This window comes from Malus domestica, chromosome 06 (genome assembly GCF_042453785.1).
Source record: "Malus domestica chromosome 06, GDT2T_hap1".
Taxonomy (NCBI): domain Eukaryota; kingdom Viridiplantae; phylum Streptophyta; class Magnoliopsida; order Rosales; family Rosaceae; genus Malus; species Malus domestica.
This window is the reverse complement of record NC_091666.1, coordinates 2,781,443-2,792,946: the sequence shown is the minus strand read 5'-3', so window position 1 is coordinate 2,792,946 and position 11,504 is coordinate 2,781,443. Positions and strand designations below refer to the sequence as shown.

Below are 11,504 nucleotides of genomic sequence, written 5' to 3'. Positions count from 1 at the left end.
TCTCATATTCAAGAATTTTTTTTCAATAATTCACTTCCACCACCAAATTTTCAATAGCCATTCTATCCTTCTCCATCCCAACCATTCTATCCACCACCACCACCACCTACTTTGTTCCCTGGTGAATCCTATGGATATGGCTTTGCTGGCAATCTTAGTGATGAAAATAATTCAGGTGTGCAGTCTAATGGGGGAATTCAGTTTTGGGCTCGAGGATGAAATGACAATCAATATAGGGGAAATAATTATAGAAACAACAAAATCCCTTTGTTTTGTATTCCAATTATGGATAACCTTATGCATACTAATTAAACTACTAAAATGAAATCTTCCAATTCCAACATTCAATGACTTGAATACATGTCAAGCCAAAAAGAATTCTCTAATAGTCTTATTTTCCCCATTCATATAGCTGACCCTACTCAGTGAAGAATGCTTTGGTGTATTTAACACAATACGTTGAAATGAAGCAAAGCTTATTTATTGATATCTCCGATAAGTTACAAATATGTACATATACATGAGTCAAAATAAATAAACAAGAGGAAGTCTTCACAAAGGTTGCTTAGGAGAAGTCTCAGCAGTCGGTAGAGCCCCAGAAAGAGAAGGCACCGGAGGGGGATCATTCGGAGCCTCAGTACTAGACAGAACCCTAGAAGAAGGAGGCATCAGAGGTTGATCATTTGGAGCTTCATTACGCGGTACAGCCCCAGAAGACGAAGGCAATAAATGCCTTTGGAACAAACCCACAAACCGCTGATGATCAAGTAAAACCTGACCATCAGATTCCTTCATCTGGTCAAGCTTCTTCTTCATGTTTGTAGCATAGTCATGTGCGAGCCGGTGCAACATTTTATTCTCATACATGAGCCCTCTAATCTCCTGTTTGAGACTCATCACTTCAGCCGCCAATGATTCAACTTGGCGGGTTCGAGCAAATAGGCGTTGGGCCATATTAGACATAGAACCTGCACACTGAACACTTAGAGCCAGAGAATCCTTAACAGCCAACTCATCAGACCGTTTGGAAAGTAGTCTGTTATCTTTGGGAGTGAGAAGATTCCTGGCCACCACCGCATTAGTCATATCATTCTTCATCACGGAATCCCCAACGGTAAGAGGACCAGTAGGGGATAAGAAGGATGGGTTCCATATGTTGTCTGGAGAAGGCGTGGCTGCCTCTTCAACAAGGTTTAACTCAAAACGACGGTCGGAGGGGCCGGACATTTTCAAAGGTGTTGAAGAGAGAAGAGGTCGGACAAATCAAGATCTTAGAAGTGCAAGAAGGGAGATTCTACTGGTGAAGATTCAAGTGTGCTTTGGAACTTAATGCCAGCCTCTATAAAAATTTGCACTCGACGGAGCTTCAGAAATCGAAGAGGCGCCTGCACAGAAATCGAAGAGGTGTTTGCTTTCTCAAAAGTTGGGTTGCTCAGAGACCACGAGGGCCGATCTCAGAAATCGAAAAGGCGTTTGCTTTCCCAAAAGCTGGGCTGCTCAAAGACCACGAAGGCCTATCTCAGAAATCGAAGAGGCGCTTGCTTTCTCAAAAGCTGGGTTGCTCAGAAACCACGAGGGCTGATCTCAGAAATCGAAGAGGCACCTGCTTTTTTCAGCCTTGTCAGCACCTGTCACATGCACACTCAGCTTTGCTGAAATTATGGGCATTCTGTTGAAGATTTCTGGTGAAGTAGAAAGCACGTGAATCTTACTGTTCAATCATCCACTTTCCATACACACCATCAGCTCATGGGTACCACAGATAACTTTGCCAAAGATCTCTGACAAAGTTTAGACACGTGAAGCTTGCAGCTTCCACAACATCGCTATGACCAAAAAGGGTAAAAGAATAGCAAAGAAACAACACTAACAAAGTTTAGACACATAAATTTTGAAGGTTTAGCTACCATATTATTACCCACAAGGGTAAAGAAACAACACCACTGCTGGATAATTGGAAAGTCTCTGTGTGTCAACCTCTGTGCTCCGTGGCAAGGTAGACTAGCAAACATGCCCAACCTTTACTCACATTCAAGAAAACACTCCCAACAAGATTGCTTGCTCCAAAATCGAAAAGGCACCGTCCTCCGAATCTCGAGAGCCAGACTCCCAACATGATTACTTTCTCAAAAATCAAAGAGGCACCGTTCTCCGAATCTCGAGAGCCAGATCCTCGAAAGGATTGCTTGTTCGAAAACCTAAAAGGCATCGCTTTCTCAACTTCGAGAGCGTAATCTTCACATGCAACATCAGCTTTCCAGATACCACAGACCACTTTTTCAAAATGCTCTGACACATGTTAAGCTGGCAGCTCCCACTACCGTGCTATGACCAAGTAGGGTAAAGGAATAACATTACTACTTGTTGTTAGGGAAACTCCTATATATGTCGACCTCCATCCTCAACAGACAGGCAGACCTGCAAAAATGCTCAACCCTTCCTCATATTTGAGAGGGCACTCCCAACGAAGCCTCTCAAAATACTTAGCTTTCTTTCTCCCCGATAATACCTCTACAAACAAGCTACACCAGAGCAAGAATATCTCATATCATCAGGGTTAAAAGCAAGAGTATCCTATATCATGCTTTTTCCCTGTCTTTTCCTTTAACCTTATTCTTACCTACAAGATAAGGAGAAAGAGAGCAATCAGTCAGCACTTGGAATCAAGCTTCCAGTCAGAAACTGACTGCCTGGAACCCCTTGCTTGATTACTTACCTGGCATTGCTCTCAAGTACTCATCTTCAACATCTTATGCTTCTAGAGAAGATACCACATCTGCCTGAGGAACAGATAGGGAAAGTGAGAAGGATACAAGGAAGCATGTGGAGACAAGGGTAATAGAACACGTGCCGATACATCCACTACTTTGTCAACAGCAAAAGTATCCCATATCAGCAGGGTCGAACGTACTCTAGATTTGATGGACTTGTTTTGACCCTTAAATTCTTCAGTCGGCCTTATACTCTGGAGGAAACCAGAAAATCCTCCAGCCCAGTTCAAGAATAAGCATGTGGAAAGTTACTTCTTCAAAAGAAAAAGTATCTCATATCATCTATTCTCCATTTCTTCTCTTTATTTATCATGTTGCCTGCAAGATAGGGAGAATGAGAACAATCAGCCGGAACTCGAAATCAAACTTCTGATCTGGGACTGATTTCTTGGAGCTCTGATTGCTTACCTTGTCTGTCACCTTTTTCAGCAGATCCTCTAGCTCGGCGACTTGGGGGGACTCCTTCTATATGGTTTGTATCGCGCTTGACCAAGCCTGAAACTACAAGTAAGCTTCAAGTGAAATTGATACATTACCTTGTGCATCTCCACCAGTTAAAGATACCACCCCTGGATGGAGGAAGAGTACTTCCAGAGAAGATGCCACATCTACCTATGAGACAGATAAGGCAAGTGAAGACTAGAGCTTGAACCTATGTCATTTGTACTAAATCATTCACTTATACTCACTAAAGGAGAGCTTGAACGTATGTACTTGTGTAAACCCTTCACAATTAATGAGAACTCCTCTACTCCGATGACGTAGCCAATCTGGGAACCACGTACATCTTGTGTTTGCTTTCCTGTCTCTATCCATTTACATACTTATCCACACTAATGACCAGAGCAATCTAGCGAAGATCACAAACTTAATACTTTCTGTTGTACCAAAGTCCTCACTGATTGTGTGCATCAACAATCCTTAAGTCCTTACCTTTTTGCGTTGGTAATGGATGAGTTAACATGACATATTCAAGATGATATTCCTTGGTGTATGCTTTTCGCAAACGATATAGTGTTGATAGATGGAACTCAGGAGGGGTAAATGCAAAACTTAATCTTTGGAGAGAAGTGTTGGAATCTAAAGGTCTAAGCCGATCAAAGACAGAATATATGGAGTGCAAGTTCAGTGCAAATAGAGGCCAAAATGAGTTAGGGGTGAGGATCAGAGATCAAGAAATACCAAAGAGCGACTGTTTTCGTTACCTAGGATCTATCTTGCAAAAGAACAGAGAATTAGATGGAGATCTCAACCATAGAATACAAGCTGGATGGATGAAGTAGAAGAGTGCATCCAGCGTGTTGTGTGACCGTCGTAGGCCACTAAAGCTCAAGGGAAAATTTTATAGGACGACAATAAGGCCAGCAATGCTGTATGGCACAGAATGATAGGTGGTGAAGCATCAACACGTACACAAAATGGGTTTGGACATGTGCAAAGAATGCCTACTGACGCTCCGGTTCGAAGATGTGACTACGGGATAAAGGGTCAGGGCCGAAGGGGTAGAGGAAGACCTAGGAAAACTTTAGAAGATACCCTAATAAAAGACTTAGAGTACTTGGATCTAACGGAGGACATGACACAAAACCGAGCGCAATGACGTTCTAGGATTCATATAGCCGACCCCACTTAGTGGGAAAAGGTTTTGTTGTTGTTGTTGTTGTTGTATAGTTCATATACCTAACGAATATTAAAAACCTCATAAATTTGTTCCCATTATTTCTTTTGGTTCAGTAGTAAGTCTTAACTCCACTTTTCCTTCAACTCATTTCTTTTTCTTTCATTTGAATTCTAATCACACGACAACTTCAACACATTTCTCATTCCAGTCAAGTAGTAGTCCACGTCAGGATTTAATAGTCCAATCTCCTATTAAATCCTATGAAATTCCAAGTCACTAAATTATGGCACTCCCACATTCCCTTTCTCTACTGTCTTTCACTCTTTCTTTATACATCGATTACCAAGAGTGTATACTTGTGATTTTCATTCCCTCTAGGTCCTTTGCTCTTATTTTCATCACCATGCATCTTCAAAAAGAAGCTTTTGTTTCTTCAAAGAATATGCCATCTTTCGTACCACCATCATTTTCTACCAATGCCATAAGTATTCAAAAGCTTAACACCAATTCTATTTATCCATCTATTCTTGATCAACTTCATTTCTTTTAAAATCATAAACTCCTCAACTCTTTTTCTTCTTAAAATTAACAAAAGCTTACTCACTGAAAATTACTCTCCTTCCGTACAAAGGATATTATAAATACAGTTGCTTTCTTGTCCATCTTAATTTGATTCCCAAAACTCGCCATATCTCCATCTTGGATTGTTGATTCAGGCGCATCTCATTATATGACTACTGACATCAATGCTTTGACTCATGTTACACCTTTTGAAAGAAAATAACCATCGGAAATTGTACAAGCTTATCAGTACATAACATTGGTTCAACTACTTTACAAACCAATAACCATTCTCTTATTCTCAACAAAGTATTACATGTTCCTTATATTGCTAGGAGTTTGTTATCTGTGAAACAACTTTGTGTTGACAATAAAAGCTAATTTATATGTGATGAATCTGAATTCTTTGTGCAGGACAAGAGGACAAGGGAAATAGTGTATCAAGGAAAGAGTAAGCCTGAATAATTGTTTCAAATTCCTGTGGTTCAACAGAGAAGAGGAGTGCAATCTATTACAAGTAGTCCAGCAACATATTTGGGAAAAGCTATAAAGACTGAGATTTGGCATCAGAGGTTGGGACACCCTACACAGGAAATCATGCTTTCTATGTTACAAAAGTCTAGTAGTACAGCTTGTATAAATAATAAACATAACATTTGTGTTCCTTGTATAGATAATAAACATAAGGTTTGTGTATTGATCCATTTGAAAAAGTGTTTTCATATATTTGAGGCCTCGAACATTATAGCTTTCACCTTCATAGGGTTGTGCATAAATTGACATGCTTGATTCACTGAGGAAGCTATGTCAAGCCTTGTGAATGTAAGGTATTTTGGGGCTCCAACTACACTTCTATATTGATTAGGACTATGATGCTGCTTTGAATGTCTTTGGTTCTGAGAGAAGTGACTGAGAACCAATAGTAGCTAAGAAAACCTTCCTTTTTGTAATACCATTCTTTGATCTTGTTAGCATAGGATGCACATTCATTGGAATTGGTTGAACAACATGAAGTTGTTCATGTTGGAAATTAGGATCCCCAGGGATGAGATGTTGTGTAGGTGTGTTGTCTGGTATTACAGAATTTGGAGGTTGATGTAAAAGTATATGTTCAGAGGTATATATTGGTAATGATTGAATAGATTTTGAGGCCTTAGATGCATATGTTTCCAAAGAAGATGAAGCACTAGATGCAGGCAAAGAATATGAGGCACTAGATGCATTTGTAGATATTGAATTTGTAGCCCGTGATAAAGATGCATGAGTATGAAATGGTTATATGACTTGATTGGTTAATGTAATGCATGGTAATGACTTGGGTTGAGAATGCAGTGATGAACCTGTGACTGAGAACTGGTGAATTGATTGAACCATAAACACTTGGGTTGATATCCTAACCAACTAGCAATAGATTCTAACAGTCTTAACAACCCTTATAACTGCCTTTGCATCTTGTGACATCTATCATTATCTAGGCCATTGATTCTCCTTCACTCAGATCCTCATCCTTGTGCAACTTCTCCTTTTGTGTTATTCATTCCAATGTATGGATGTCCTATGTGCCTTCAGTTGTGGATTCCGTTACTATGTGTTATTTACTGATGAATTTTCTCGATATTCCTGGATTTATCCCATGTGATTAAAAATGAAGCTTTCACACATTTTCAATCTCTTGTTGTCATGACATTTTTCGTACCTATTCATGTTCTCCAAAAGCGATAATAGCATTGAGTATTTTAATAATGAGTTTTCTAAATTTAGTATTCACTTGGGGATTCTACAACAGTACTTTTCATGTCTTCATAATCCTCAACAAAATGGGCTTGCATTAACAAAAACACCGACACAATGCCTCCATGATTCGGCCTCTATCGTCAATGGTCATCTTCTCGTAATTTATGAGTCGAGGTCGCCCACTCTTATGTTTATTTCATCAATCTGCTTCCCACTCAGGGCCTTAATTGGGCCACCCCTTACTCCATCTTGTTTAACCGTGCCCCATACTCACATCTTAGGGTCTTTGGTGTCAGTCAAATTCGTGTCTTTATAGGTTATAGTACCCAACACAAGGGTATCGTTATCTTGATCTGATCATAGGTTATGTCTGTTTTAGTGGTAAAGTTATATGATTCGTCACTTCTTTTCTCTGTCCTGTAATTTATGGTTTAGTATCATACTTTTGAGTTAAATATATTGAACTCATAACAAACGTTCCGACCAACTGTTGAAGTTTAATTCCTATATTATTGGCATCACTATCAATTCTCCAACCCACTATGGAAGGCCTCACAATCTTTAACAGAAGCAATTTGTGTTTTAAAAACAAAAAACCATATATGTGGTTTAAAACAAATGCAATACAATGAAACTAAAATACTTAAAGACGAAAAATAAGAAAAACTAGTGACCAAAACAAATGTGACTTCCACACCTTTTTTTTTCCAACTTTAATATGGCATGATAACCCTCCGTTGGTGATTCGTGCTGCTTTGTTTTCAGACTGTGCTGGCATTCCTGCTTCTGCTTCTCAACTTCATGTGCATCTCCGCATACATGTTTGTCTTACATTCTTAGTTTTTTTCTCGTAACCTTGTCATATTATTGGTTGGTTTTGTAGGTTTAGACATTTAGGTTCGGCTTTAGAAGGGTTAGGTTGTATGTCCCCTCCCCCCTCTTTTTCTTTGTATCTTTTGTTCGTGGCTAGAATTTCCGCTGGGGATGTTTCCTAGCCGACGAGCACACAGCTCCCCGAGAGGTTGGCGCCGGTTGATGCTTTCTATCGGGCTTCTGCTTCACTGGCGGGCTTATCGGGCAAGGCTTGTCGAGCAAAGCTGAAAGAGAAGGACAGAGTTAACTTTGAAAGGTGCCTTCGTGGGGCCTTAGGTGTAGGCCTTGAGGCTCACAATCAAGATTAACTTTTAAGTGCTTAGGCGTGCCACTGCCATCTTCAGCATGGCAGATGTAAAACGGATGTTTAGTTTTAGTTGTATATATACCCGAGGGACCGTGTTAGCTATGACAGGTGTCTTTGTAGGGCCTTAGGTGTAGGCCTTGAGGCTTCCCGTCAATAACTAACCCAATACTCGAACATATAATGCTTGTTTTATTGATTGCAGAAGTATTATGACTATTATACTTCTGATTGCTCGAGCCGGAAGAGTAGAATGAATCCAAAATAGGTGCCTTTGTGGGGCCTTAGGTATAGGCCTTGAGGCTACCCATCAGAATTCCTTCTATACTCAAACGTTCTATGATAATCATAATATAATAGAAATAAAACTGAGAGATAGGTCAATTACTTGCGCCCCAAGTAACTTCGGACTTCTTGTTTATCAAAGCTTGTCGTGGATGGGTTAAGTCCACATAAGGCTCTTTTTTATGCCTTGAGGCCAAGGACTTTTAAATGATCAATCTTACAGGCCCGAGGGCTTAGAACTTAGATCTGGTTTGAACTCTGAAGACATATTCAAATCGGATTCAAGAGCTGAGAAAGTCTTTTAATAGTCATCTTACTAGAAATAACTTGAATATAACTGGAAGTATACAACATATTTCTAGGCTAATGAATGAAAAGACAAAAACAAAGAGGGTTATGCAAAGCTGATCGTCTTGCAACTTCCTATCTTTGTGGTTTATCAAGGGGTTTGAGAGCTTAGAAAGAGGGTAGAGAGATGAGTTTACAGAGAGAAATCGACACTACAGTAGGTTTTTGACAAGGTAGCAGAGCTATTACAAAGACTTTTGGTGAAGGTTTATCCCGAAAGGGATGAAGGCTTGGGCTGACTACAGCGTCGTTTGAAGGAAAATCTAGTTTTGAGCAGAGTTTATGCTTGTATTTGTTTGTTTGATTGAGTGTCTGTGCTTGTATTTGTTTGTTTGATTGAGTGTCTTTATTTCTGATTTCTCTTTCTTCTTTTATAGACACTTCGGCTTGGCCCCATGTAGCAGTAACCTTGCCCGAATGCAGCTTGAAGGGCAATGACTCAGCAACTATTTACTCGTACTGCCACTGTAAAGTGCTTTTGGGCTGATTAGCTGGCTGGTCTACACCACTTGGTCTCTAAGTAGGTGAGCAAGTGGTTCAAATGAGCTGCACCAAGTCGGAAAGGGCATTTTCTGCTTTCTGAGCTTCGGTTGGGCTTCGGCCATATTTCCTTCTAGGCTTCCCTTTGGGCCAGCTCCTTCTTAAGCCCAAAGTTCAAGTTCTAATCCAAATAGTACCCCCTTCAATTGATATTCAGCCTTGAATTCCAAGCGCCAATATTAATTGAATAGCTGCATGCGTCTGCACTCTTGTTCTTGGAATTTGTATCTTCTGGTTGAGATCAACGCCACCCAGAGTCTCTTGATCTTCTCGTGACTCTTGAACAACCTCCTGATATTCCTATAAATTCCGACTCTTTTAACAAATCATCATCGATCTCATCTCTATCCACCCCAAGTGTTTCTGCTTCCTTAGTTTTCTTCTAAAACTGTGAAATGAGTTCTTCAGGGTTCAAGTGGGGTTTTCTAAAACTCCTTTTTCGTAAAAAAAAGTTTTCATCAGATAACTACTATCTCAACACCTTTGGTCAAACACCCCACTATCCCCAACACCCTTGGTTAGGTGATTTTCTCATGAAGGCTTGCCTTCCTGCTCGCTGCCATGATAAGTCAGGCTTCACCATCATATATGGTGATGACTCTGTTTGAGGATCCTCTACCAAGCTCATCTTAGCCGCACAACCCGATCACCTGATCGGATTCTATCCATGAAGACATCGGAAAACCAGCTGAAAATAACATTGCATCCAGAAGGAATCAAACGTAGCACGTCGGAATTGAATCTGTTGTAAATTTCACCAATTTGCCGAAATGAAATATACATTATTTTAGCAATTTTTTTTTCTTTCTGTTTTCTTGAGTGATTGGTGAACATACACTGCACTTTGATATCCCAAAGCTTGCTTTACCTTGCACCCTCTTCAATGTAACAATCTCTAACATCCCATAATGTAGGACAATACCTTTTCAAGAATTTAACATTAATGGGATGCTTCTGCCAATTTCCTTCGAGGTCCGCCAAGTAGTATCCTCCCTTGTCTAGTACCCGACTAATCGTGAAAGGACATTCCCATGTTGGGCTCCATTTTCCAAAGCCCCTAAGCTGAGCTCCTAGAGGAATGACTGTTTTCCACACTAAATCTTCCTCCTTGAAAGACTTTATCTTCACCTTTTTGTTATAAGCTCGGGCAACAACTTTCTTTCCTTCCTGAATCTAGTTCAAGGCTTCAATTCGGGCTACATCTGAGTCTTCAATCCCTTGACACATGGCTTCGATGTACTCTTCACTGTGTAACCCAAACTGACTTTGAATTCTGACAGAACTTACATTGATCTCCATGGGAAGCACTGCATCTTGCCTTAAATTTAAAGCGTAAGGAGTTGCCCCTGTTCCTGCCCTCTTGGAAGTTCTGTATGCCCACAAAGTATTCCCCAGCTTTTCATGCCACTTTTCCGAACTATCTATCACCATTTTTTTGATAATGTTTACCAAAATCTTGTTGCTAGATTCTGCCTGGCCATTTGACTGTGGGTAGTAAGGACTAGACTAGATCATCTTTATTTTGTACTTGCTTGCAAACTCTTCAACTTCTTTTGAAATAAAAGATGGCCCGTTACGATAGTTTCGGGCACCCCAAATCTATACAGAATCTTGGTCTCAATAAAATTCTTGACTGCAGCTGAGGTTATGGATTTTACAGCCGAGGCTTTTACCCATTTGGTGAAGTAATCCGTTGCTACAATTATGAAAGTGTGCCCCTTGCTAGAAGCTAGATAGATCTGCCCGATGAAGTCCATTGCCCATCCTCTGAAGGGCCAAGGCTTGACCACTGGATTTAAACGTACTGAGGGTACATATTGGAGAGGACAGTGCCTTTGACATTCTTCACATCCTCGGGCATAGAACTTGCAATCTTTTTTCATGTCAGGCCAGAAATAACCATACCTCCTAAGCAACCACCTCATCTTCGTTCCAGCCTGATGTGCTCCGCATACTCCTTCATGTACTTCGGCCATTACTCTCATAGATTCCTCTTGGCCTAAGCATTTCAATAATAACCTGTCTAGAGTTTTCCTTAGCAGGTCTTTCGCCCATAAGACATACTTAGTTGATTGCTGTCTATCTTTCTTGCTCACGGGTGAAGATGGGTCTTTTAAATGATGGATGATGGGCGACCTCCAATCTTCTATCTAGTTTCTAGAACCATTACATCCAGACTAAATCCTCTTTCCAGGATAAAAGGAAGATTTCTTCTTTGAATCTCGACATCCAACCCATATTTTCTTTCCTGTATTAGCATGCCTGAGACTAATTGCGCCATCTCGTTGGTCGCTGGGTTGGATCCTCTGGTAATATGATTAACTGATATCTCAGAATGCCAATAGCTCAGCAATTGCGTGGCCACCAAGTAATACCCCGCCATGGTAATATGTCTGCACTTGAATTCCCCATTTAGCTGGTTTATTACTAACTCTGAATCACCAAAGACCTCTACCTCCAATACCCC

At 40.4% G+C, this 11,504-nt stretch overlaps 1 protein-coding gene across 1 annotated transcript; it reads right to left on the bottom strand.

Annotated features, from left to right (window-relative positions):
- Positions 1-9,190: 9,190 nt before the first annotated feature.
- Positions 9,191-10,794, bottom strand: LOC139197187 (uncharacterized). The gene is made up of 5 exons (XM_070823971.1): positions 10,566-10,794; positions 10,325-10,458; positions 9,906-10,204; positions 9,680-9,779; positions 9,191-9,337 (listed from the first exon to the last, which is right to left on the bottom strand). The coding sequence occupies exons 1-5, from the start codon at positions 10,792-10,794 to the stop codon at positions 9,191-9,193; spliced, it is 909 nt and encodes a 302-aa protein (XP_070680072.1).
- Positions 10,795-11,504: the final 710 nt, after the last annotated feature.